The 22,086-nt window shown below is 33.2% G+C and overlaps 1 protein-coding gene across 4 annotated transcripts in view; it reads left to right on the top strand.

Annotated features, from left to right (window-relative positions):
* Window positions 1–22,086, top strand: part of LOC132745684 (uncharacterized) — a 54,884-nt gene that overhangs the window by 22,179 nt on the left and 10,619 nt on the right. For 2 of the 4 annotated variants that reach the window (XM_060734643.1, XM_060734644.1), the window contains exons 7-16: window positions 1,165–1,239; window positions 2,108–2,177; window positions 3,811–3,828; window positions 10,295–10,451; window positions 11,638–11,724; window positions 18,065–18,206; window positions 19,175–19,371; window positions 19,620–19,676; window positions 20,201–20,379; window positions 21,606–21,758. In XM_060734643.1, coding sequence (XP_060590626.1) covers window positions 1,165–1,239; window positions 2,108–2,177; window positions 3,811–3,828; window positions 10,295–10,451; window positions 11,638–11,724; window positions 18,065–18,206; window positions 19,175–19,371; window positions 19,620–19,676; window positions 20,201–20,379; window positions 21,606–21,758 — 1,135 coding nt within the window. The remainder of the gene's footprint in view (window positions 1–1,164; window positions 1,240–2,107; window positions 2,178–3,810; window positions 3,829–10,294; window positions 10,452–11,637; window positions 11,725–18,064; window positions 18,207–19,174; window positions 19,372–19,619; window positions 19,677–20,200; window positions 20,380–21,605; window positions 21,759–22,086) is intronic. The other 2 variants (XM_060734645.1, XM_060734646.1) reach the window with 2 other exon arrangements.

Below are 22,086 nucleotides of genomic sequence, written 5' to 3'. Positions count from 1 at the left end.
TGAAAATGGGGTTTAATTATTTTAATGTCATTAAACAGGATAAAAATATCACTGATTCTGAAATAAAATTTGAAGAAAAAAAAATACGTTTTCAACACAAAGTTGTATACATATTCATTTATGGTAAAGGGGGGTAAATTTTCTTTGATTCATAGTAAAAATTGTGAAAAAGACAAATTACATACAATTGACCCAAAGGGATACAAGGATTGATAAACCTATTTGATTGCATTTACTGTAAGGTATAAGGGATTTATTATCTTTCACTTGTAAAAAAATAAAGAAAATACCAAAAAGACAAATAATCAACCCAAACAGTTATATTTTTTGTGATTTACAATAGAATGCAGGTTATACACTGTATTATCTGCATAGAATAATAACTTGAATGTTAATATGGTGATAAGAGCGTTCTTGAAACTCCTTGTAACTAGGGTCAAGTGTAAAGTACCTCCTTTTTTGTGTCCTTACGATTATGTATCATACAGATTAGGAATGTGTTTATTTAAGGCACAATTTAACCAGTTTTCAATTTTGTTAAGGAAACTTAGGCAATACTCAGATATCTGTAATATATTGAAATAGATTTTTTATGTTGTACAGATTAATCTTAAATTGAAATAAAGTAGTAAGTATAATTTGTACAAAGTACATGTACACTAATATTTGACAATACAGTAGGTTTAAAAAGTGAATAAGGTTCTCTTCCAAACAAATTTTATCTTAGAAAATCTTACTACAGGGTCCACTATTTATCATCCCCCTTGTGGCTGGGGCCTTCCTTTAAGTGTTGAGGCATAAGAATTGCAGCCGCAGTTTATCCCTGCGTGATCGTAAGAGGTGACTAAATGGGTTACATTTACTGGAATATTAAAAATTTAATGCTCTACCTCTTAGCTCCAGCAGTTGAGATGGTTTTGACCCATGGTGTTGCTTAATGTTGTTAATGTCCAGCGTTAGCCAAAATTTTTTTTCTGTTTTGGCGCCATATGACCTAAATTGTGTTGTTTCGTTGTTAAACCAAACAAAAAACTATTTTCATTTGGCAGTTTACCTTGACTTTGAGTTTTGTATGCAAAATGCAAGCTAAAAACCCAAACAGGTAAGTGTCTTCCGTTTAAGAAATAACAATGGTTATTATTGTAAAAATATTTAATTATTCAGCTGATAGTTATGTTGACGTTGGAGAATATATGAAACCTGCGCCACCGAGACCAACAAAATCCCCACGTTCCAGCCGTGAGTTGTCATTTTATGTATAATTTATATAGATGATTTTCATTGTACTGTTATTAGTATTATAAATTTTTTAATTTCAATTGCCTCAACTAAAGCTGAAAAGTTGACTTGCATCCGAACTAAAAAGAGAGGAAAAATTGTGGTTTGATGCCTAATTTTCAGTTGCCTTGACTTTACAAAAGGTTGTTGTCATCATGATGGTTTAAATGTTCAGAATATGTTATGTAAATGTAATGATTTTAATTCTAACATTGAAAACAAGCAATGTCATATATGAAAGTTAGTGGTCTCACTTTCAGATTACCAAATTTAACCCTTAGCCTGTTATATTTCTATAATGATCTTTCCGGCTGATGAGTTTTGAAACAGTCCATTCAAAAGTCAAGGGATTTGAGCCGCGTCACGACAAAACCAACATAATGGGTTTGCGACCAGCATGGATCGAGACCAGCTTGCACATCCACGCAGTCTGATCAGGATCCATGCTGTTCCCTATCAGTTTCTCTACTTGTAATAGGGTTGGTAAGGGAACAGCATGGATCCTGATCAGACTGCACGGATGCGCAGGCTGGTCTGGATCCATGCTGGTCGCAAACCCATTATGTTGTTTTTGTCATGACACAGCTCATTTCAATATCAAAATACAAAAATTGAGCTGCCATCAGTATAGGGCCTGGTCAGACTGCATGGATGTTCAGGCTGGCCTGGCTCTATACTGGTGGCAAAGACTGATCACTTTTGGTTCCAGCAGATTAAGGGTTAAGTATTAAGATATATATAGCAAAGGTTTGAACAAATTGAACAAGGGGTTAAGACTTGGAAAATAAAGTAAGACACGTTAATAATTTTTGTATTATATTATTTACAGAAGATAGCTATATAGAAGTTGAAGATGGTCCTGTACCTGACACTAACTATTCACTAGCAGATGAAATCAGGTATCATAATATATATATTTACTATATACATTCTTAACAATTATGCTGTTTGGAAGATAGTCTTTTTTCCCCATTTTTAACACAGGAGATAAAGTTAGTTAGTTACCCATATATTTCCATCAGTTATATGCTTTCAAATATTTCTCAAAAAATAGAATTTCCTACTTTTCTTTATAGAGCATTTATTCTTTAACTGATATTTTAGATAAATGGTATACATGTATAATTCCGACCTTTACCTTTTGATCCGTGTTGAAATTTGTAAGGTTCAAGGTCACTATGGGTGAAAATAATTTTTTGCTACATTTCCTGTATTAGTTTTGCAACATTCTTTTTAGACACCCGTCTCAAAATAGCATCTTTAAAGAATTCATCTTGATTATCAATTTTCTTGTGTTTAATTTCTATACTTCTAAGAATTTAATACATTGAATGAATTATGTTTAACGTTTGAATACATTTGAACCTATTTAGATAAATGTTGAATTTATTCATACATACATGATGCTTTTAAATATGTAAATATATTTTGTTGGGTGATAAATAGATTTGAGCCGCATCACGACAAAACCAACATAGTGCGTTTGCGACCAGCATGGATCCAGACCAGCCTGCGCATCCGCGCAGTCTGAACAGGATCCATGCTGTTCGCTTACAAACCCTATAACAATTAGAGAAACTGATAGTGAACAGGATGGATCCTGATCAGACTGCGCGGATGCGCAGGCTGGTCTGGATCCATGCTGGTCGCAAATCCATTATGTTGGTTTTGTCATGACGCGGCTCATTTGTTCAGTGGCTGCAGGAAATAGTTTTATATGTACATATTTAATTGTATTTCAGTTCTGCTTTAATGTTTTATATAATTGTTATATTTTTCTGTTGCATATGAAATTAATGCTTGTTTTGGTTTGGGTTAATTAAGTGTTCATTTTAGAGGTGTTACGGGTAGGTGTTTTGTTCAGTTATGATTACGCTTTAAGGTGGTTGAAAAGCATTAATTTTGTATGGTAATGTTTAATGAAGCTTTGAATTATATCTCGAGAGAAAAAAAAAATCTTGGGTACAAATTTAAAATGAATAAATATTACTGTGATGAGTTGCTTATAAGAAAGCTAGATTTTTTTTTTCAAGTAAGTAGTTTAAATTAGGATTCAAAGTTACGAATAACTCGGGCAAGTTATCCTATACATAGAGAAATTTTAGAAGTCCGAAAGAAATTTTGCTGTGTCTTTGCTGTTGGCTAGAGCTTATTTTGACCCATGTTAAAGGGAAACAATTTATATTGACCTATGTTAAAGGGAAGTAATTTGAAAGTGAGCATATTTGATACGAAAATGAGAGAGTGACAATTATCGCATCCCCCCCAAAAAAAAGCGGATTGAATTATAAGCAACTTTATTTTAGTTTGTTCAGATGATAAGGGGGAATTTGATGCTAAATTTAGCTTACACTTAACAAGATATGTTTTGTATGAAAGTGACAAGTGTATCTTTGTGCTGATAAATGTAAATTCATATAAACGTTTTTTATCATCATTTTGTGTTTTCATGCTCTGTTGAGTTTGTCAATTTCTTGTGCTATAACAATATTGCCATGTTTTATAATTATATGACAATGGTGACAATTTCAGGACTGGTTTAACTGGGAGGTATATTATAAAATGGCTTTTTATATTGAAAAAAAAGAACTATTAACTGCTCAGCTTCTAACTGGAAACTATTGCCTTGGAATATGGAACTTCTTTGCCATTCTAATTCTTTGTAAATCTTGTCCTTTCTTCTAAACTGTCTTGTTTTCAGGGTCCGAGGTTGTAATGATTCAGTCTCTGAGTTCAAACTCGGATCTCAGGTATTTGATTGGTCAAAAACTGCCACAGAATGACTGTACTGACCAATGATAATCTTGAGATTTGAGACAGAACTCAGAAAAAAAGTTTTATAACCTCAAGGCCTGATCCTTTTTAAGGTCCCATACTTCTCTTTTATAACCTTTTCTTGTAAGGAGCCTGTATGGCTGAGACATCAAGCGGTATACTTCTATGGGTTTGAATCCTAATAGGGACTAAAAATTGTGGGTTTTTTATACGAACTTATCCATATAGCCTATAGAAGGGTGGTTGTTCTACCTCGGAGAATGGTGAACCCACTTGTGCCTGGATACATTTATTGATCAAATCTGGAATCTTGTCTATATATATAATATGACCTTATAAGAGATTTTTTATAAAAAAAACTCCATTCCTTAAGCCCACCCACCTCATGCCTTTTCTTTCAATAGCCATTGCAGACTATTCTTTTCTTTATATGCAATACTGTTTATATTATACAAGTATCAATTATCTTTACATTGAATTTTAAATCTATTTATAATTATACAGTTATTTATATACAGTTATATATGATCATTATAAGACTGCAGTGCTACTCACAAAATGTTTCATTATTCCAGAGAATGATACATTTTCTGCTGATGCAATGCTTATTACTTATTCCAGAATCTTTATAAACAGACTGATACAGATTGTATTCAAATTTGTAGATTCATGTTTTCAGTTAAATGTAAGTGTAATATGAAATCAAAATCTTGTCAAGATTATGTCATCTTCAAAATAGTGCTAGTCAAAACTTATATTATTCCATCCTTGAAAACTTATAATGCCATAATACTTAAGGTAATGCTTATCAAAACAGTGCCAACCTCAAAATTGCTTTCTATCAAAATATTGCCTTGTTAATGTTGAAAACATTTGCCAAGACAGTATTCAAGAAATTAGTTTTTAATTTGTAATCAATATTTAGTTCAATTAGTATGCTTGCAATGTATTGTAATGCCTACCACAGGCTTTAGTGACACTTACTAGCTTAGACCCAAACATAAATGACCTTTGATACAAGTATAGAACAAGGTCAGCCTGTACATCCAGGCAGTATGACCCAGCTTAATACTATTGAGTGACCTACTTAAAATTTTCATCTTGATATCCCAAAAATTGATAATGGACTGTTTCAAGAACGGGAAGTTTGGCAAGTACTTTTGCAGATTTGAATAGGTTAAAGGCTAACTGATTTTTTAATCTATCAACAAAGTTGCTGTCTTACTGGTGGCAAAATGAATGTTGACATATTGATTAAAGGTTAAAAGGTCATGTTTACAGGTTTAAAAGGTCATATTAATGACTTGAAACATGAACTCCATATCTCAAGGCGTAGTTTTTATCTCGTAATAAATAATCTTGTGTGATCTAATATAATGAATAAACATTATATAAAGTAGATTCTAACATTTTATCCTGTAAAGCTTTATTTTTTCGTCTTGTTATGTTTTTTCCTGATTCTTTCTAAGTTAATTAACTCTGTAACGTTTTTTTTATGTTTGTTTGAAATTTTTAGAAATATATTATATAGAATTATATAAATGTCATATAACCATTTGCTGTGTTGGATTTTTGAATGTTTATATAGATTCTAACCATTTCAGTTGAATTTTAATGCCATATCATTTTTGCACTGTCTGTCTGTCACAAAACTTTGACTTTTACCATTAGAGGTCACGTGGTGGTAAAGGTCAAAGTCACCATGCCGTCAACCCTCCTTTTTGGCATTGGGTCCTTATGTAACATGCCTTGTTTTTCTATGTACCACTTAGCACTAATATTCAGAATGGATTAAAAATTATTGACAGCATGTGTTAAATGAATTAATCTTTTGAATTTAATGCTCTTGTGTCAGGAAGCTGTTTGAGATTATAAGCCATAATACTAAAATAAAACAAAGAACTATTTTTGAATTGACATGACATTTTAAGGATTATTTCTTCATTTATAATTATACCCCCACCACAAAATGTGGGGGGGGCTATAATGGATTCGCTTTGTCGCGTCGGTCCGTCCGTCGGTCGGTCGGTCGGTCCGTCTCCATTTTCGTGTCCGCTCTATAACTCCTATACCAATTGAAGGATTTTCTTCAAACTTGGCTCAAATGTTCACCTCAACAAGGGGATGTGCAGAACCCATATTGCCCATGTGTCAGCTCAAGGTCAAGGTCACAATTGAAGGTCAAATATCAAACACCATCAAATATTACACAGTATGTTGTGTCCGCTCTGTAAGTCCTACACTACTTGAAAGATTTTCTTCAAACTTGGCTCAAATGTTCACCTCAACAAGGGGATGTGCAGAACCCATGTCGCCCATGTGTCAGCTCAAGGTCAAGGTCACAATTGTAGGTCAAATATCAAACAATCTAATATTACACAGTATGTCATGTCCGCTCTGTAAGTCCTACACTACTTGAAAGATTTTCTTCAAACTTGGCTCAAATGTTCACCTCAACCAGGGGATGTGCAGAACCCATGTTGCCCATGTGTCAGCTCAAGGTCAAGGTCACAATTGTAGGTCAAATATCAAACAATTAAATATTACACAGTATGTCATGTCCGCTCTGTAAGTCCTACACTACTTGAAAGATTTTCTTCAAACTTGGCTCAAATGTTCACCTCAACAAGGGGATGTGCAGAACCCATGTTGCCCATGAACCAGCTCAAGGTCAAGGTCACAATTGAAGGTCAAATATCAAACGATCAAATATTACACAGTATGTTGTGTCCGCTCTGTAAGTCCTACACTACTTGAAAGATTTTCTTCAAACTTGGCTCAAATATTCACCTCAACAAGGGGATGTGCAGAACCCATGTCGCCCATGTGTCAGCTCAAGGTCAAGGTCACAATTGAAGGTCAAATATCAAACAATCTAATATTACACAGTTTGTCATGTCCGCTCTGTAAGTCCTACATTAGTTGAAAGATTTTCTTCAATCTTGGCTCAAATGTTTATCTCAACAAGGGGATGTGCAGAACCCATGTTGCCCATGTGTCAGCTCAAGGTCAATTTCACAATTGAAGGTCAAATATCAAACAATCTAATATTACACAGTATGTCATGTCTGCTCTGTAAGTCCTACACTAGTTGAAAGATTTTCTTCAATCTTGGTTCAAATGTTCATCTCAACAAGGGGATGTGCAGAACTTATGTCACTCTTTTGCTGGCTTAAGGTCAAGGTCACACTTGAAGGTCAAAAATTGACTTAGAAAATATTCTTAAATTTTAACATTTATTTGAATATTTTTAAATTTAGAAAAGGTATTGCTTGAAACTTAAAATATTTTTGAAGGGTCACAATTCCGATATGCTGTTTGTTTAAGTTTCATAACTCTGTATTGCATTTTAACAAAGTTATGCCCCTTTTTAAGTCTTCAAATTTACATACAATCAAATATTAGACAAAATGTTGTGTCCGCTCTATAAATCCAATACTAATGGAAGAATTTTCTTCAATCTTTACTCAAATTTTCACCTCAACAAGGTTATGTGCAGAATCCATGTCACCTTTGTGCCAGCTAAAGGTCAAGGTCACACTTGAAAGTCAAAAATTGACTTAGAAAATGTTCTTAAATTTTAACATGTACTTGAATAATTCTGAAACTAACGCAGGCATTTGCTTGAAACTTAAAAGATATATGAGGTGTGGCAAATAAGATATGCAGGTCAAGTTTCATTACTCTGTATTGAATTTGGACAAAGTTATGCCCCTTTTTAAGTCTTCAAATTTACGTACAACCAATACTAGACAATATATTGTGTCTACTCTATAAATTCTATACTAATGGAAGGATTTTCTTCAAACTTTACTCAAATGTTCAACCAAACTGGGTGATGTGCAAAACCAATCTTACCCTTGTGTCAGATTAAGGTCAAGGTCACACTTGAAGGTCAAAAATTGACTTATAAATAAAATGTTTAATACATTGGGAAAATGAAAGGTTATTTGTAACTGTTTCGAACATGATTTGATAATATATATTTATACTATTACCTGTACAGTTAGTCTTTTTTTCACCAGAGATAATTTCTTTTTATGTATTTGTGCCACATAAGTTATTCCCTTAACCACCTTTCCAAGTGGTCTTCTGTCAAGGACATTGGTGGGGGTATGAATCGCATTCAGCGATAGTTCTAGTTAACACAAGAATCATAAAAAATCATAAGTACAGTATAAATTAATCACTAGATTATAAAGGAGCAAACACTAGTTATTAAACACATATGCAGATCTTGAAAAATCTCCTTTTGACTTACTTGCCCGTTTTTATCTGAAGCATTTCTTAACTTGTCTGTATGATATTTATATAGTAAGTTCTTGAAAATTTCAACTTGTCTGTACAGGATGTAGGTGGGACAACCTGTACAGGCTGGTGGATGGAACAGCCTGGGCAATAAGGACAATTGATTTTGCTACCGTATGTTTATTGTTATTTAGGTTATGTCATCATTGCAACAAATCTATTATTGTATTACTATAAATATCTTATGAAAGACCTTTACCTTATCAGGCAAGACTATTAGAAAATTTAGCTTCTGAGTTTGTGAATTTTATGTTTAGAAAACAGGTAGCTCCAAAGAAATCCTTTTTGCATCCTCCTAAGAGTTCAGCTAAAAAGTTTGACAGGACACCGGTATTGCTCGGACAGTACGTGTGCAACACTATTTACGTGATTCTAGTATTCATATAAAGATGATGGAAAAGGGTATAGAAACATCACACTGTATAAAATAGACCAGAAAATTTGATTTAAGATAAAAATTATTTCATATTTATACATTATATACAATTATGTATCATATGGGAAGGGGCTTTGCTTTTTGTAAACTGTGCGAATATGAGAAATGATATACTGCGTACTTAGTCATTTGTTTTAGAACTGTGTAATATTGTTACACACTGTTGGTTTTGCCATGAGTTCAATACCAGTGTTTAGTTATACATGTACATAGTGCTTTTATTTTTGCCATTAGTTTCACACCTAATACATAGTGCAGAGTCTGCCATTAGTTTCACACCTTTGTAATAATATATAGTAACGGTTCTGCCATTAGTTTCGCACCTGCAGAAATGTTACATAGTGCAGTTTTTGCCATTAGTTTCACACCTTTGTAATAATATATAAGACAGGTTCTGCCATTAGTTTCACACCTGGGGAAATAATACATAGTGCAGATTTTGCCATTTGTTTCACACTTGTGTAAATGATACATAGTGTAGATTCTGTCATAATTTTCACACCTGTGGAAATGATACATAGTGCCAATTCTGTCATAAGTTTCACACCTGTGTAATATTACATAGAGCAGGTTCTGCCATCAGTTTCACACCTGTGTAATGATACATAGTGCCAGTTCTGTCATAAGTTTCACACCTATGTTAGATTACATAGTGCTGATTCTGCCATTAAATTTACGCCATTAAGTTTTAAAACTATGTCATAATACATGTACATTGTACATGATATTCAATTGTGCCATAAAGTTCCACACCTGTGTAATATTACATTGTACATAGTGCATATTTTACCATTTATGTTTCACACTTGTAAAGAAATAAAATTTCTTTTAATAATCTGCAGGTGTGCAGCTTTAATGTTTTGAGATAATGTAATTTTAAGAATATTTATAGAGATCAACAAGTATTGGTATGTTAAAAAGCAATGAGTCAAGGTGTAGCATCTGTCTTTAAATGTGGATTTACCTATCTTAAACCTGTACATGGGTTACTTCCCTGTCATATATTCTTCTGGGAATTTATGACCGTCATAAGTATCATATTACAACTGCTCATTGCTCAGCATGCAATTGTGGAAAATGATATTTTTATAAATAAATAATTTTATGACTTTGTTTTGATATGAAAGTGATGTCAGGGTTTCAGTCTTTTTCGCAGAATATCTGCCAGTAAAGTCATATATGTTTAATGGAAAAAGATATTTTAGTTCTTAGTACGAAATACAGAAGTTTTTCTTTTTAATGTGAATAGAAATAAAAAGGGAATTTAAGAACAACAAAAAATTGGAGATATTGTTTTAATGAAAAGCAACATTTGGTAAGAATATATACATGATTATAAAATAAGAGAGACGGAAAAGGATGAAACATTATATCTAAGGTAGAAATTAGTTTTTTGTCCAGTTACTTTTCATTTTGATGTTTATTGTTATAAAATAGCTAAAGAATCTTTTTACACTGTATTTTATGTTAAAACCATTATTTTTGCTACTGTTATAGGAAAGAGTTAGAAAAAAGACCTGTGTCATCTGCTTACATTAAACCACATGACCTAGCCACAGTACCAGAAGTCAATAAAAAGAAAGGTGGACAAGATGAAGATGTTGGTCTCAAGTTAGTAACCAAGTACGACGAGGACGGCATTTATATTGACCTGGTAAGTTGTTTGACATAAAATGAAAATCTGCATGGTTAAAATTTGAATTGATTAATTTTGTTTATTTCCTTGACTGCTATTATCTTTATTATTTTTTATTATCATCAATGTCATCCCCGCCATTATCATCAACATCATAATCACCTTTATCATCATCAACAACCACATCATCAACACCATCATCATCTTTATCACCACTACTATTAAATCATTTATATGATTATCTTTACCATTAACATCATAACCACCACCACTATCATTATCATCACCACTACCATCATCATCATCACCACTATTACTTTCATCATCATCACTACCATCATCATCATCACCACCATCATCAGCATTATCATCTCCACTACCATCATCATAATCATCACAACAACATCATCACTACCATTATCATCATCATCACCACCCATATCATCACTACAACCATCATCATCACCACCTTCATCACCAGTACCATCATCATCACTATCATCATCACTTTTATCATCATCACCACCAACACCATCATCACCACTTCCATCATCATCATAATCAGCATCATCATCACCACCATTATCATCAGCATCATCACCACTACCATCATTATCATTACAACCATCAATATCACTACCACTATCATCATCACTACCATATTCATCATTAATTTTATTTCAGTTTAAAAGCATGTTGGTATTTTTATTGCAGATACATTTTGCTTAAAGCTGTAAATGAATGAAAATGCAAAAAGCATTGAATTTCTGATATATGAAAGTCACTTCTATTGTTATTGTTGTGTCTCTAGTTACAGGGAAAATATCTTTGCATGAAATTAGAATAGAGAATGACAAAAATGTAAGACTCCTTTGATCACATGATGTTATAAAGCAAATAAAAACATGCCAAAAATTTTGCAAGAGGCGGAAAAATCATTGCTTGCATATGCCATTAGTAAAATGATATCACCCATTGGCTGTGACATCAAGTTCTATGATAATGTGTGAAATAGAAAGAAACAGATCATAATGATTAGAATACATTAAAAACGAGCAATGTCATGTGACAGGAATAATTTTTCCTCTGTTTTGTAGTAAAATTGTGTAATTTATGTTAGGATTTTTAATGTAATGGTGTTGTATATATTATATTAGGTAGACAGGTATTTTCAGTTTTGGATCTTTTCATTTCTGTATTATAGTCATCAGGTGCCTTTGTAAGGCGCTCCGAGTTAAAGGAAAATTTGAAGGAGCAAGGAATGTATTGTCAGCCGCCAACCTGTAATGAAGTGAGAATAAAAATCATGTTTACATGTGCTGCTTGTGTTTGCTAGTGTCACGTTTAATCTCTGTAGATTGGATCATTATTTTATGACAAAATGCTGATGTATACATATGATGATGGGCAAGTCTGTTGTGAGACCTTGGGCTATACTTGGGGATATGAGTCAAGTTTTTACTTTCTCCATATCCATTCCCTGCAGGGTCATTATACTGCAGTGACTCTATGTTGGCATCTAAATAGTTTGGGATAATTGTCTAATTTGCAGTGAAAGATTCAATAAGGGTTTTACCTTAATTTTACTGTCCTGGCAGGGCAGAGCCTTAAGCAGCAATTTTAAAAGTCCTAAAAGTAAAACATTCCCTTTTATTCCCTGGGATGGGAGTTATGGTAAAGGAATGCATTTACAATCGACTGGCTGGTGCATTTATAGCTAAACATACTAGGACATAATCAAGATAATAAGGGTTTTTTTGTGGTTGTTTTTTTTTTTTTTTTTTTTTAAACAAAGTTTCTATATAAGATAGAAATCACAAAATCAAATATGGGAAAAAAAAATTACTAATGTGGTTTTTGTAAGTCGAAGATTATTAAATATGACTTGCACATAGATAGAAGAAGTTCATTTGTATCCAATCTACAGAGGTTGACTGTTTTTGGTCTTGCATGCACCCAAACCCACACAATTATGCTAATATTCATCTGCTGGCATAAAGCTTAGTATAGGTAGCAGATAATTATCATATTTGAGAAAGATAATTATTGATAACAAGTATATTTTTTTTATTATTTTCACAGAATCTGTACTGTACGTTGTTGCAAGTGAGCTATTATTCAAAATGTAATGTATGTGTCATTTTGATGTAGTTGTAAAATATGGGTTTTTGCCTGGTTGTGAAATATGGGGTTTAAAAAATGTCTGGTTGTGAAGTATGGGGTATTGTCTAATTGTCCTGAATGTGTTTTTTTTAGCTCACCTGAGCATGCTCAGGGTGAGCTTTTAGGATCGATGATTGTCCGTCGTCCGTCCGTTCACATTTAGTTGTTAACACTCTAGCGGTCGCATTTTTGCCTCAATCATCATCAAACTTGGTCAGGATGCTTATCTAGTTGATAGCTCGGATAAGTTCGAACATGGATCATCTCGGATGAGAAACTAGGTCACAAGAGCTAAAAATAGAAAAACCTTGTTAACACTCTAGAGGTCACATTTTTGCCTCTGAATCATCATCAAACTTGGTCAGGATGTTTGTCTAGGTGATAGCTTGGATGAGTTCGAACATGGGTCATCTTGGATGAAAAAGTAGGTCACAGGAGCTAAAAATAGAAAAACCTTGTTAACACTCTAGCGGTCACATTTTTATGCCCCCGCCATGTAATGGCCGGGGCATATAGTGTTACCCTGTTCCGTCCTTCCGTCCTTCCGTCATTCCGTCCTTCCGTCATTCCGTCATTCTGTCATTCCGTCATCATCAGTTTCCGTTCATTATCTTAGTAACCGTTGCACATATTCAACTCAAATTTGACATATGGATATGTCATGAGAAAATACAGGTCAAGTTCGAATTTGGTCATGGTTCGATGATTTTTGGCAGAGTTATGCCCCTTTTACTTTGAAAATAATATGAAATTTTCAGTTTCCGTTCATTATCTCCCCAACGGTACAACACATTCAACTCAAATTTGACATATGGATATGTCATGAGAAAATACAGGTCAAGTTCGTATTTGGTCATGGTTCGATGATTTTTGGCAGAGTTATGCCCCTTTTACTTTGAAAATAATATGAAATTTTCAGTTTCCGTTCATTATCTCCCCAACGGTACAACACATTCAAATCAAATTTGACATATGGATATGTCATGAGAAAATACAGGTCAAGTTCGAATTTGGTCATGGTTCAACGATTTTTGGCAGAGTTATGCCCCTTTTACTTTGAAAATAATATGAAATTTTCAGTTTCCGTTCATTATCTCCCCAACCGTACAACACATTCAACTCAAATTTGACATATGGATATGTCATGAGAAAATACAGGTCAAGTTCGAATTTGGTCATGATTTGATGATTTTTGGCAGAGTTATGCCCCTTTTACTTTGAAAATAATATGAAATTTTCAGTTTCCGTTCATTATCTCCCCAACGGTACAACACATTCAACTCAAATTTGACATATGGATATGTAATGAGAAAATACAGGTCAAGTTTGAATTTGGTCATGGTTCGATGATTTTGGCAGAGTTATGCTCCTTTTACTTTGAAAATAATATGAAATTTTCAGTTTCTGTTTATTATCTCCCCAACAGTACAACACATTCAACTCAAATTTGACATATGGATATTTTTTTGGAATGCCAAGGTCAAGTTCGAATTTGGTGATGGTTCAATAATTTTTGGCAGAGTAATGCCCTTTTCACTTTGAAAAAAATATGAAATTTACAGTTTCTGTTCATTATCTACCCAACAGTGTTACATATTCAACTCAAATTTGAAATATGGATATGTCAAATGAATGGGCAGGTCAAGTTGGAATTTGGTCATGGTTCGATGATTTTTTGGCAGAGTTATGTCCCTTTCACTTTGAAAATAATATAGATACATCTTAGGAATAGGCAGTTTAAGTTTGAATTTGGTCGTGGTTCAATGATTTTGGACAAACTTATCTTTCTTGAATATTGGAAAAAATTTTGAACATTCAGATTCAGCACTCATACTTTTGTGGAAATGTATGTAGCCATTATTTTGGCTACAAATATGAAATATGCTATTTTCAAAAGGTTAAGACTGAATAATTTCAGTGCTTTGAACATTGTATGAAAATGGTTTGTGTTAACATTGAAAAGTTTTAAGGGCTTTGAACTTAAAATGAAAACAATAATTTGTGCAAACAAATTTGGAACTAAATATAATAACATCTGAAATTTTGGCTGCATGCGGGGGCATCCGTGGCATGATGACACATTTCTAGTTGCATCAATCATCATCAAACTTGGTCAGGATGCTTATCTAGTTGATAGATTAGATGAGTTCGAACATGGGTCATCTCGGATGAAAAAGTAGGTCACCGGAGCTAAAAATAGAAAAACCTTGTTAACACTCTAGCGGTCACATTTTTTCATCAATCATCATCAAACTTGGTCAAGATGCTTGTCTAGGTGATAGCTCGGATGAGTTCGAACATGGGTCATCTCGGATGAAAAAGTAGGTCACCGGAGCTAAAAATAGAAAAACCATGTTAACACTCTAGAGGTCACAATTTTGCCTCAATCATCATCAAACTTTGTCAGGATGTTTGTCTAGGTGATAGCTCGGATGAGTTTGAACATGGGTCATCTCGGATGAAAAAGTAGGTCACCGGAGCTAAAAATAGAAAAACCTTGTTAACACTCTAGCGGTCACATTTTTGCATCAATCATCATCAAACTTGATCAAGATGCTTGTCTAGGTGATAGCTCGGATGAGTTCGAACATATGTCATCTTGGATGAAAAACTAGGTCACAAGAGCTAAAAATAGAAAAACCTTGTTAACACTCTAGTGGTCACAATTTTGACTCAATTGTCATCAAACTTGGTAAGGAAACTTGTCTATGTCATTGCTGGGAATAAATTGAACATGGGTCATCTCGGATGAAAAACTAGGTCACATGAGCTAAAAATAGAAAAATCATGTTAACACTCTAGTGGCTACTGTTGTGATCCAAATATTCTGTTAATTGGTCAGAAAGTTTGTTTTGATGACTTCTAAGTCAAGATCGAACATGGGTCATCTTGGATGAAAAACTAGGTCACACCGCCCAAATATGGAAAAACCTTGTTAACATTCTAGTGGTCACATTTTCGACTCAATTATCATCAAACTTGGTCAGGATGCTTGTCTTGGTAATTGCTTGGATGAGTTCGAAATCGCATGTGAAACTAGGTCACCGGAGCAAAAAATAGAAAAATCTTGTTAACACTCTAGTTGCTACTGTTTTGATCCAAGTATCCTGGAAATTGGTCTGAAAGTTTGTTTTGATGATTTCTAGGTCAAGTTTGAATATGTGTCACCTGGGTAAAAAACTAGGTCGCACTGCTCAAATATGGATAATCCTTGTTAACACTGTAGTGGTCACATTTTTGACTCACCTGTCATAAGACTTGGTCAGAATGCTTGTCTTAGGTAATTGTTTGGATGAGTTTGATAAGTCAGGTGAGCGATCTAGGGCCATCATGGCCCTCTTGTTTATGTTTTAACAAGGTGATGTGATGGTTTTGTGCTAAATACATTGTTGATTTATAACTCCAAGTATTTAATAGTTAATCTTATTAATCAGTTAATTTAACTGCTTGTTTTGAATTTGGAAATTCAGTATTCAAATTTCTTTAATTTTTAGTGTAAACAAATAAAATAAAAACTTTAGTACAAATTTTCATGCCATTTGATTATATTTGACAACCTCCATATGAAATAATGTTAATTCTTTGTTTCATCCATATTTTTATGTTCCTATATTTATGGATAGGTATAATTTGTCAGGTTACAACTCCTTACCATGCTAAATATCTTAAATGGACTTGTCCATCTTTCAATCTAGGTAAAACTGTCAAAATATGTATGTACTGACTAAATAGCGAACAGTGCAGACCATGATTCGACGGCCCAGGTGTGCTGGGTAATCTTGGTTTGAACTGGTCAAATGGGTGGAAACTGTTGCAGCTCAATTTGACAGCTAGAAGTTTAAATGTATTTGTTTATATTCGTCTTGCGGTGGACAATTTGCTTCATACGGCCACACAGCTTAAACCTCTGGACAGGAATAATAGTTACATATATTTTAGTTTGACCTTGACCCCTAAATTTCTTCGACTTTTAAAATGGAATTCAAGGTCAAATGTTCAAAATTCTATAAATTTGTCCACAACTAAGTTAATCTGTACTATCCTTATTCAATAGTTATAAAACCCTATTGTTTCTAACATTACAGTATTTAAAGTATTAATTTGTTTTCTCCTATTTATTAGTTGTGGTAAGGCATTGATAATGCTTATTACACTATAATATAACCTCTAAAATGTCGTATTTCAAATAAGTGTTTTAACGTGTATGTCCTAATGTCATAAATACTTTAAAATGCTTTAAAAACCGGATTTAAACATTATGTGAAATATGATATTTCTCTGTAGTGTTAAAATCTGATGTCTAGGAAGTAATTATGATAAAGGAGTTATTATGATATTTATCAAGATTTCTATGAATTTGGTTTTGAAGTATTTATCAAGCGTGTAGTTTAATATTTAATAAAGTTATATGTTTAAAATTATAATGAACTGAATTTTCTTATAGGCAGTCAATTGAATTTGTGAGAACTACTTTTCTTATTTATTCATAATATAATTCATAGTCAAATCCTGTAATGCACTATAAATTCTTTCATGTGATAATGGTATCTAGCTTATAGAGCCAGGTCAGACTGCGTGGATCTGCAGGTTGAAGTGGCTTTATGCTCTGGGTGGCAAAGTAGACACTTTCAGTCCCAGTACCGGCTAAAAGCTAAAAACTATGATTAAATTTGAAAGTACACAACATTTATATGAAATAACTGATTGGTATGATGGTGTTATATATGCAGTGTGCTTTGAATTAAATCTAGCATTGTGATTGGTTGATTTCTATGATGTCAGATGAATATAATTAAGTGTTATTTCTGATTAACTATTTAAAATTTTGTTTTAACAATATAATCAGAAATGTTTTTATCATTAACATCTCTGCCTCAATATTTTAACTATTTAATCTTTCTTTCAGACTTACTATGATAATTTCAAATGCTTTTATAAAGCACTATAATTATAAGCTTATACATGTATGCTAGATAGAAATTATACAAAAAATAAAGTTGTAACTTGTTGAAGTTTAGTGAATCTTATTACTGTATTTTATAATCAGTTTTATATAGGTTTTTAAGCATCTGCACTTTCATCATTGCTGTTGCTTTAAATTAAATACCAGTAATATTTTTTAGCCTTCCATGGCCAAGTGGTTAAGGCTTTTTACTTCAAACCTCTGGACTCTCATTGCTGTGGGGTTTGAAACCTGACCATGCTGACTGAGACTTTTGACTCTTTCTTCTGTCAGGAATCTTAGAATCCAGAACGTCACCATAGTAAAACCAGGTTTCTGCCTGAAATAATCCACGTAGTACAAAAAATCCAACAAAAACAAACAAATAAAAAACCCAAACAATATATTGAGAAGAAAAAAAAGTTTGAATGAAATCTAGGAACACTTATTAGTTAACTGTTATAGGTAAATGAAACAAATAGATATTGTCATTGACCTAATGCTTAATTTGTTTAATTTAAAACAGAGTGATGACCAAGTATACGGTACTGCTGGTGGCAGGTACAAGTCCCAGTTTGAGACAGAGTCCCTGTACCAGTTCTACAACAAGGCAAAGATAACCCGTGCCAGCAAAAGAAAGGCTATCTACTCCAGCTTCGATGAATCAGGTATACTTAACACATAGGAATATCACAAGTTTAAGACCCTTTGACAGTCTGATTCATCATGTATAATTCTCACTTGACATTCATGTCATTTATAAGAAGAGGCATTCATGATTTCACACAAGAACTTATAAACAGCTCTTAAGTTATCTAGACCTATTTATTATTCTATACAGAAAGTGTGATTATTAAATGCGATCACAAGGTTGTGTTGTACACAAGTTTAAAGATTTATTCAATATTTTACATAATTGTTAATACAGAATTTATTAGAGATTTATTGTGTAGGAAACTGAATACCAAATTCATTCTTGGAACTAAACAGTATACTTTTTAGCCTTGAGTGTAAACTTTCTTGTCCAAGTAAACAATGGCAAGCTTCACATAGGGTTTGAACCTATGCAGCCAGCAATCCTTAAATTACTAGTCTGATGCATTATCCACTTGGCAACAATTTGTTATCACTTTCATTTCTGCTAGAAAATTCAGTGGCTTTAAACAATTAAAGAGAGTTCTCTGGTGACAGCTGTTACAGTTTTCAGTCCATTGTTGAAATGAAACCTTAACTGTTAAACAATAAAAATGTTGTTGTTTTTAAACAATTATAACCTCCCCTGGATGCCATTTTTAGGGTAATTTCATTTTTATTATTATATGCCTTAAATAAGATAAAAATTTCTCATAATTCTAATTTTTTATGAAAACTGGTAAATTTTTTTAAAGATATTGGTGCTATAATGATATTTTCCTTCTTATGTATTAAAAAGAATTTAATAATTCACCTATATCAGCTGTTAGCCTGTTAATATTGATTTTTTCCCCATATTTTTGTGAAAGATATAGAATATTGACCTTAAAAATGGCTGTCACTTTTAACAAGGGAGGTAACTGTTGTAAAAATCAGAAACTATCTATACACTATATATGTATGGTAAGAAATATAAAACTGCTTTTTGTTGTATGTTATACAGATGAGGAAGGTTACTATGACGATGATGGGGATAAAGAGAGCGTGTACGAGGATCTATCGGAGTACAGTTCTGGTCGCGGAAGTCTCGATATGGAAAAGAAACCAGAGGAAGACGCAAAGACCAAGAAAATCTCTACATTAGAAATGTTTGGCAAGAAAGGCACAGTGCTGAGGTCCTTGTGGGCAGAAATGCCAGAGGTAGATATGTATGCAGAGTATCGTGTTTCATTAGACTGCGCTTTCTTATACGAATTATATTGTCATTAAGTTATAGTTTCGAAACAGTAGTTATTTTTTATGGTGGCCATAATGTAATTTTAGTCAGTTCAATCAAAGCACAGGTATCATTATTGAACTAGTTTTATAAAATTTTTATTTTGTTCATATTAATGTGTGATACAATAATTACGATTGGTATGAAATATGTGTTGTTTTTTTTTAATCAGGTAAGAGACAGTGGTTGGTTGGACAAAATAACCCCTCACGAGAAAAAGTTACAAGAGGTAAGTTAGACATTGTTTTTTCCCAAATAATCTGGATATATTTAAATTCTCCTGGATTATCAGTGCTGTATAACCCTTACCTTGATTAATATCTTAAATGGACTTGTCTATTGTTCAGTCTTGACAAAATTATTCATTATTTTTTAGGAGAATTTTATTATAAGTACTGACTGAATAGCAAATAATGCAGAGCAGGTGGTTAGGATGTTACAGCTGAACTTTGTCTGTACTGGTTACATGGGTAAATTCTGTTTCCACCAGCAGGGTAAAGACTGAAATTTGCGGTCTCTTGGAATGGAAAACCTTACTTTTAATCAAACAATTTATATTTTCAGTCCAGTATGTTTTTGTTTAAGCAAGTTCTCATTTGATCAAATATGTACCATGTTTTGGAAAATGTTACATCAATATAGGGTTTTTCTTATTTTTATCATAATTTTATTTTAGTTACCTTACAAAATATGTTATTACATCATTGTACAATATTTCATGTTAACGTTAATACACATTTGGTAATATTTCAGTCCATGTTTGAAATCATCACCTCAGAAGCTACATATCTGAAGAGTTTAAACGTTCTCATAAATGTGTTCCTTATGTCCGACGAGTTAGGTTCCGACATGTCAAATAAATGTGTCATCACAAAGCAAGAACGTCATGTGATCTTTTCCAATATTGGTGCCATTAGAGATACAAGTGAAAGGTACGTATTTTGATGTTTAGAATGTGGGCGGGGGTCGGTTTAAAGTTGATACTATACATGTACACAATAAGATAAATGGATATTTCTTACATTAAAAACAATTTTTGAATGAAATAGAGAAAAACAGAATCCCTAAAAGAACGCCCAAAACGTCAACACAGAAAATGTTGCAGGCTGGATTTGATTGAGCTTGCTCATGGATGGTAGTGATATTCACAAGCTTATGTCCAAACCACTAGCTTTGGCTTAATGACAGTCAAGACAGAATCGTAGTTCCTTTTAGTTCTTTCTTGTCATGCTTAAAGATGAACAATGTTTACAAAAAAGTCGAAAATTTAATGTTACAAAATCACCTTTGGATTTAGGAATTGAAGAATTTCAATATCAACTGGATAAAATTGAAAAGCCATCATTACTGAGCCAGTTAAGACTACATGGAAATGTCCACTATCCTGGCTCTGGTACTGATGACATTGGCAGTCCAGGATATACGACTCCTAAGCATTTAAAGAGTTCGGTATCAAGGTCAATAAAAAGGCTGTCTTAAGCAGCATGCCTCTAGATTCATGCTTATTTTCATGTAATTTTTTAGAATGTATTAAGAAATTAAAATACTCTCAAGTTAACAAAGAAAGTAATTTAAACATATTGCAAACAGCACTTGAAATCTATGAAAATTACCAAAAAAGGGGGAGAATATGCAAAAATAGCCCTTATTGTGTTAGTCATGCAGTACAAAATAATTAATATGGTGATAGATATTGCAAAGTTAATCATTACACATTATATAACATGTAAATTATTACTTGAATCTTGAAACATTTTACTTTTCTTAAAATCTTGGTACATTTTTCCCAAGTTTCGTTTTCTAGAAATATTTTAGCTCATCTGGAGGCATACAGCTTTAGTACTTAATATGGAAACCACAGTGATACAGTCAGTGACTTACTTTTGGCTCAAAACTCATATCTTTGGCTAATACTCTGTGAAAATTGCATGGAGGTAAATTATCACCACTTTGTGCTTCAAAATAAACACTTAAAGGGCATGACTGGTGACATGCATGGGATACGTACTCGACAGCAAAAGCTGCATTTTGTGTCCTTGCAGGCGGATTGACTCTCATTAAGCATAGACTACATACATACATACATAGAGGAAAGGAATCAAGTCAACTTTTTTTGTTTTTATGCGTGAATTTTTAAGTTGTATTCAATTGTTTATAGGTTTTTATCAGCGTTAGAGTCACGATGGAAGGAGTCTGTACTATTAACTGATGTCTGTGATATTATAACTGAACATACCACCAAGTATTTCGAGTGTTATGTTCATTACTGTAGTAACCAAGCATTCCAAGACAGAGCTGTCACTGATTTAAGGTAAGTTTATTTTGGTTTACTTACCTATAAATGTATACTGCAACAGTAGTCTACATGTAGTAGTATATGGTGTTCTCAAATGCATGCCATGTGTCCATGCAACGTCAGTCTAGTGGTGCTTGTGTCCTCGTTTGCAGGTTCTGTGTTCATTCAACAGAAGTATAGTGGTACATGAAGTTGTTGTTTGGCCATGTGTTTGTGCAACAGTAATCTAGTGGTACATGGTGTTCTAATATGTAGGCCATGTGTAAATGCTACAGTAGTCTAGTGGTTCATGGTGTTGTCATATGTAGGCCATGTGTTAATGCAACAGTAGTCTAGTGGTACA

The sequence above is a fragment of the Ruditapes philippinarum genome, unplaced genomic scaffold (genome assembly GCF_026571515.1).
Source record: "Ruditapes philippinarum isolate M1 unplaced genomic scaffold, ASM2657151v2 ctg5507_1_1_1_1, whole genome shotgun sequence".
Taxonomy (NCBI): domain Eukaryota; kingdom Metazoa; phylum Mollusca; class Bivalvia; order Venerida; family Veneridae; genus Ruditapes; species Ruditapes philippinarum.
This window is presented reverse-complemented; position numbering and strand designations above follow the sequence as displayed.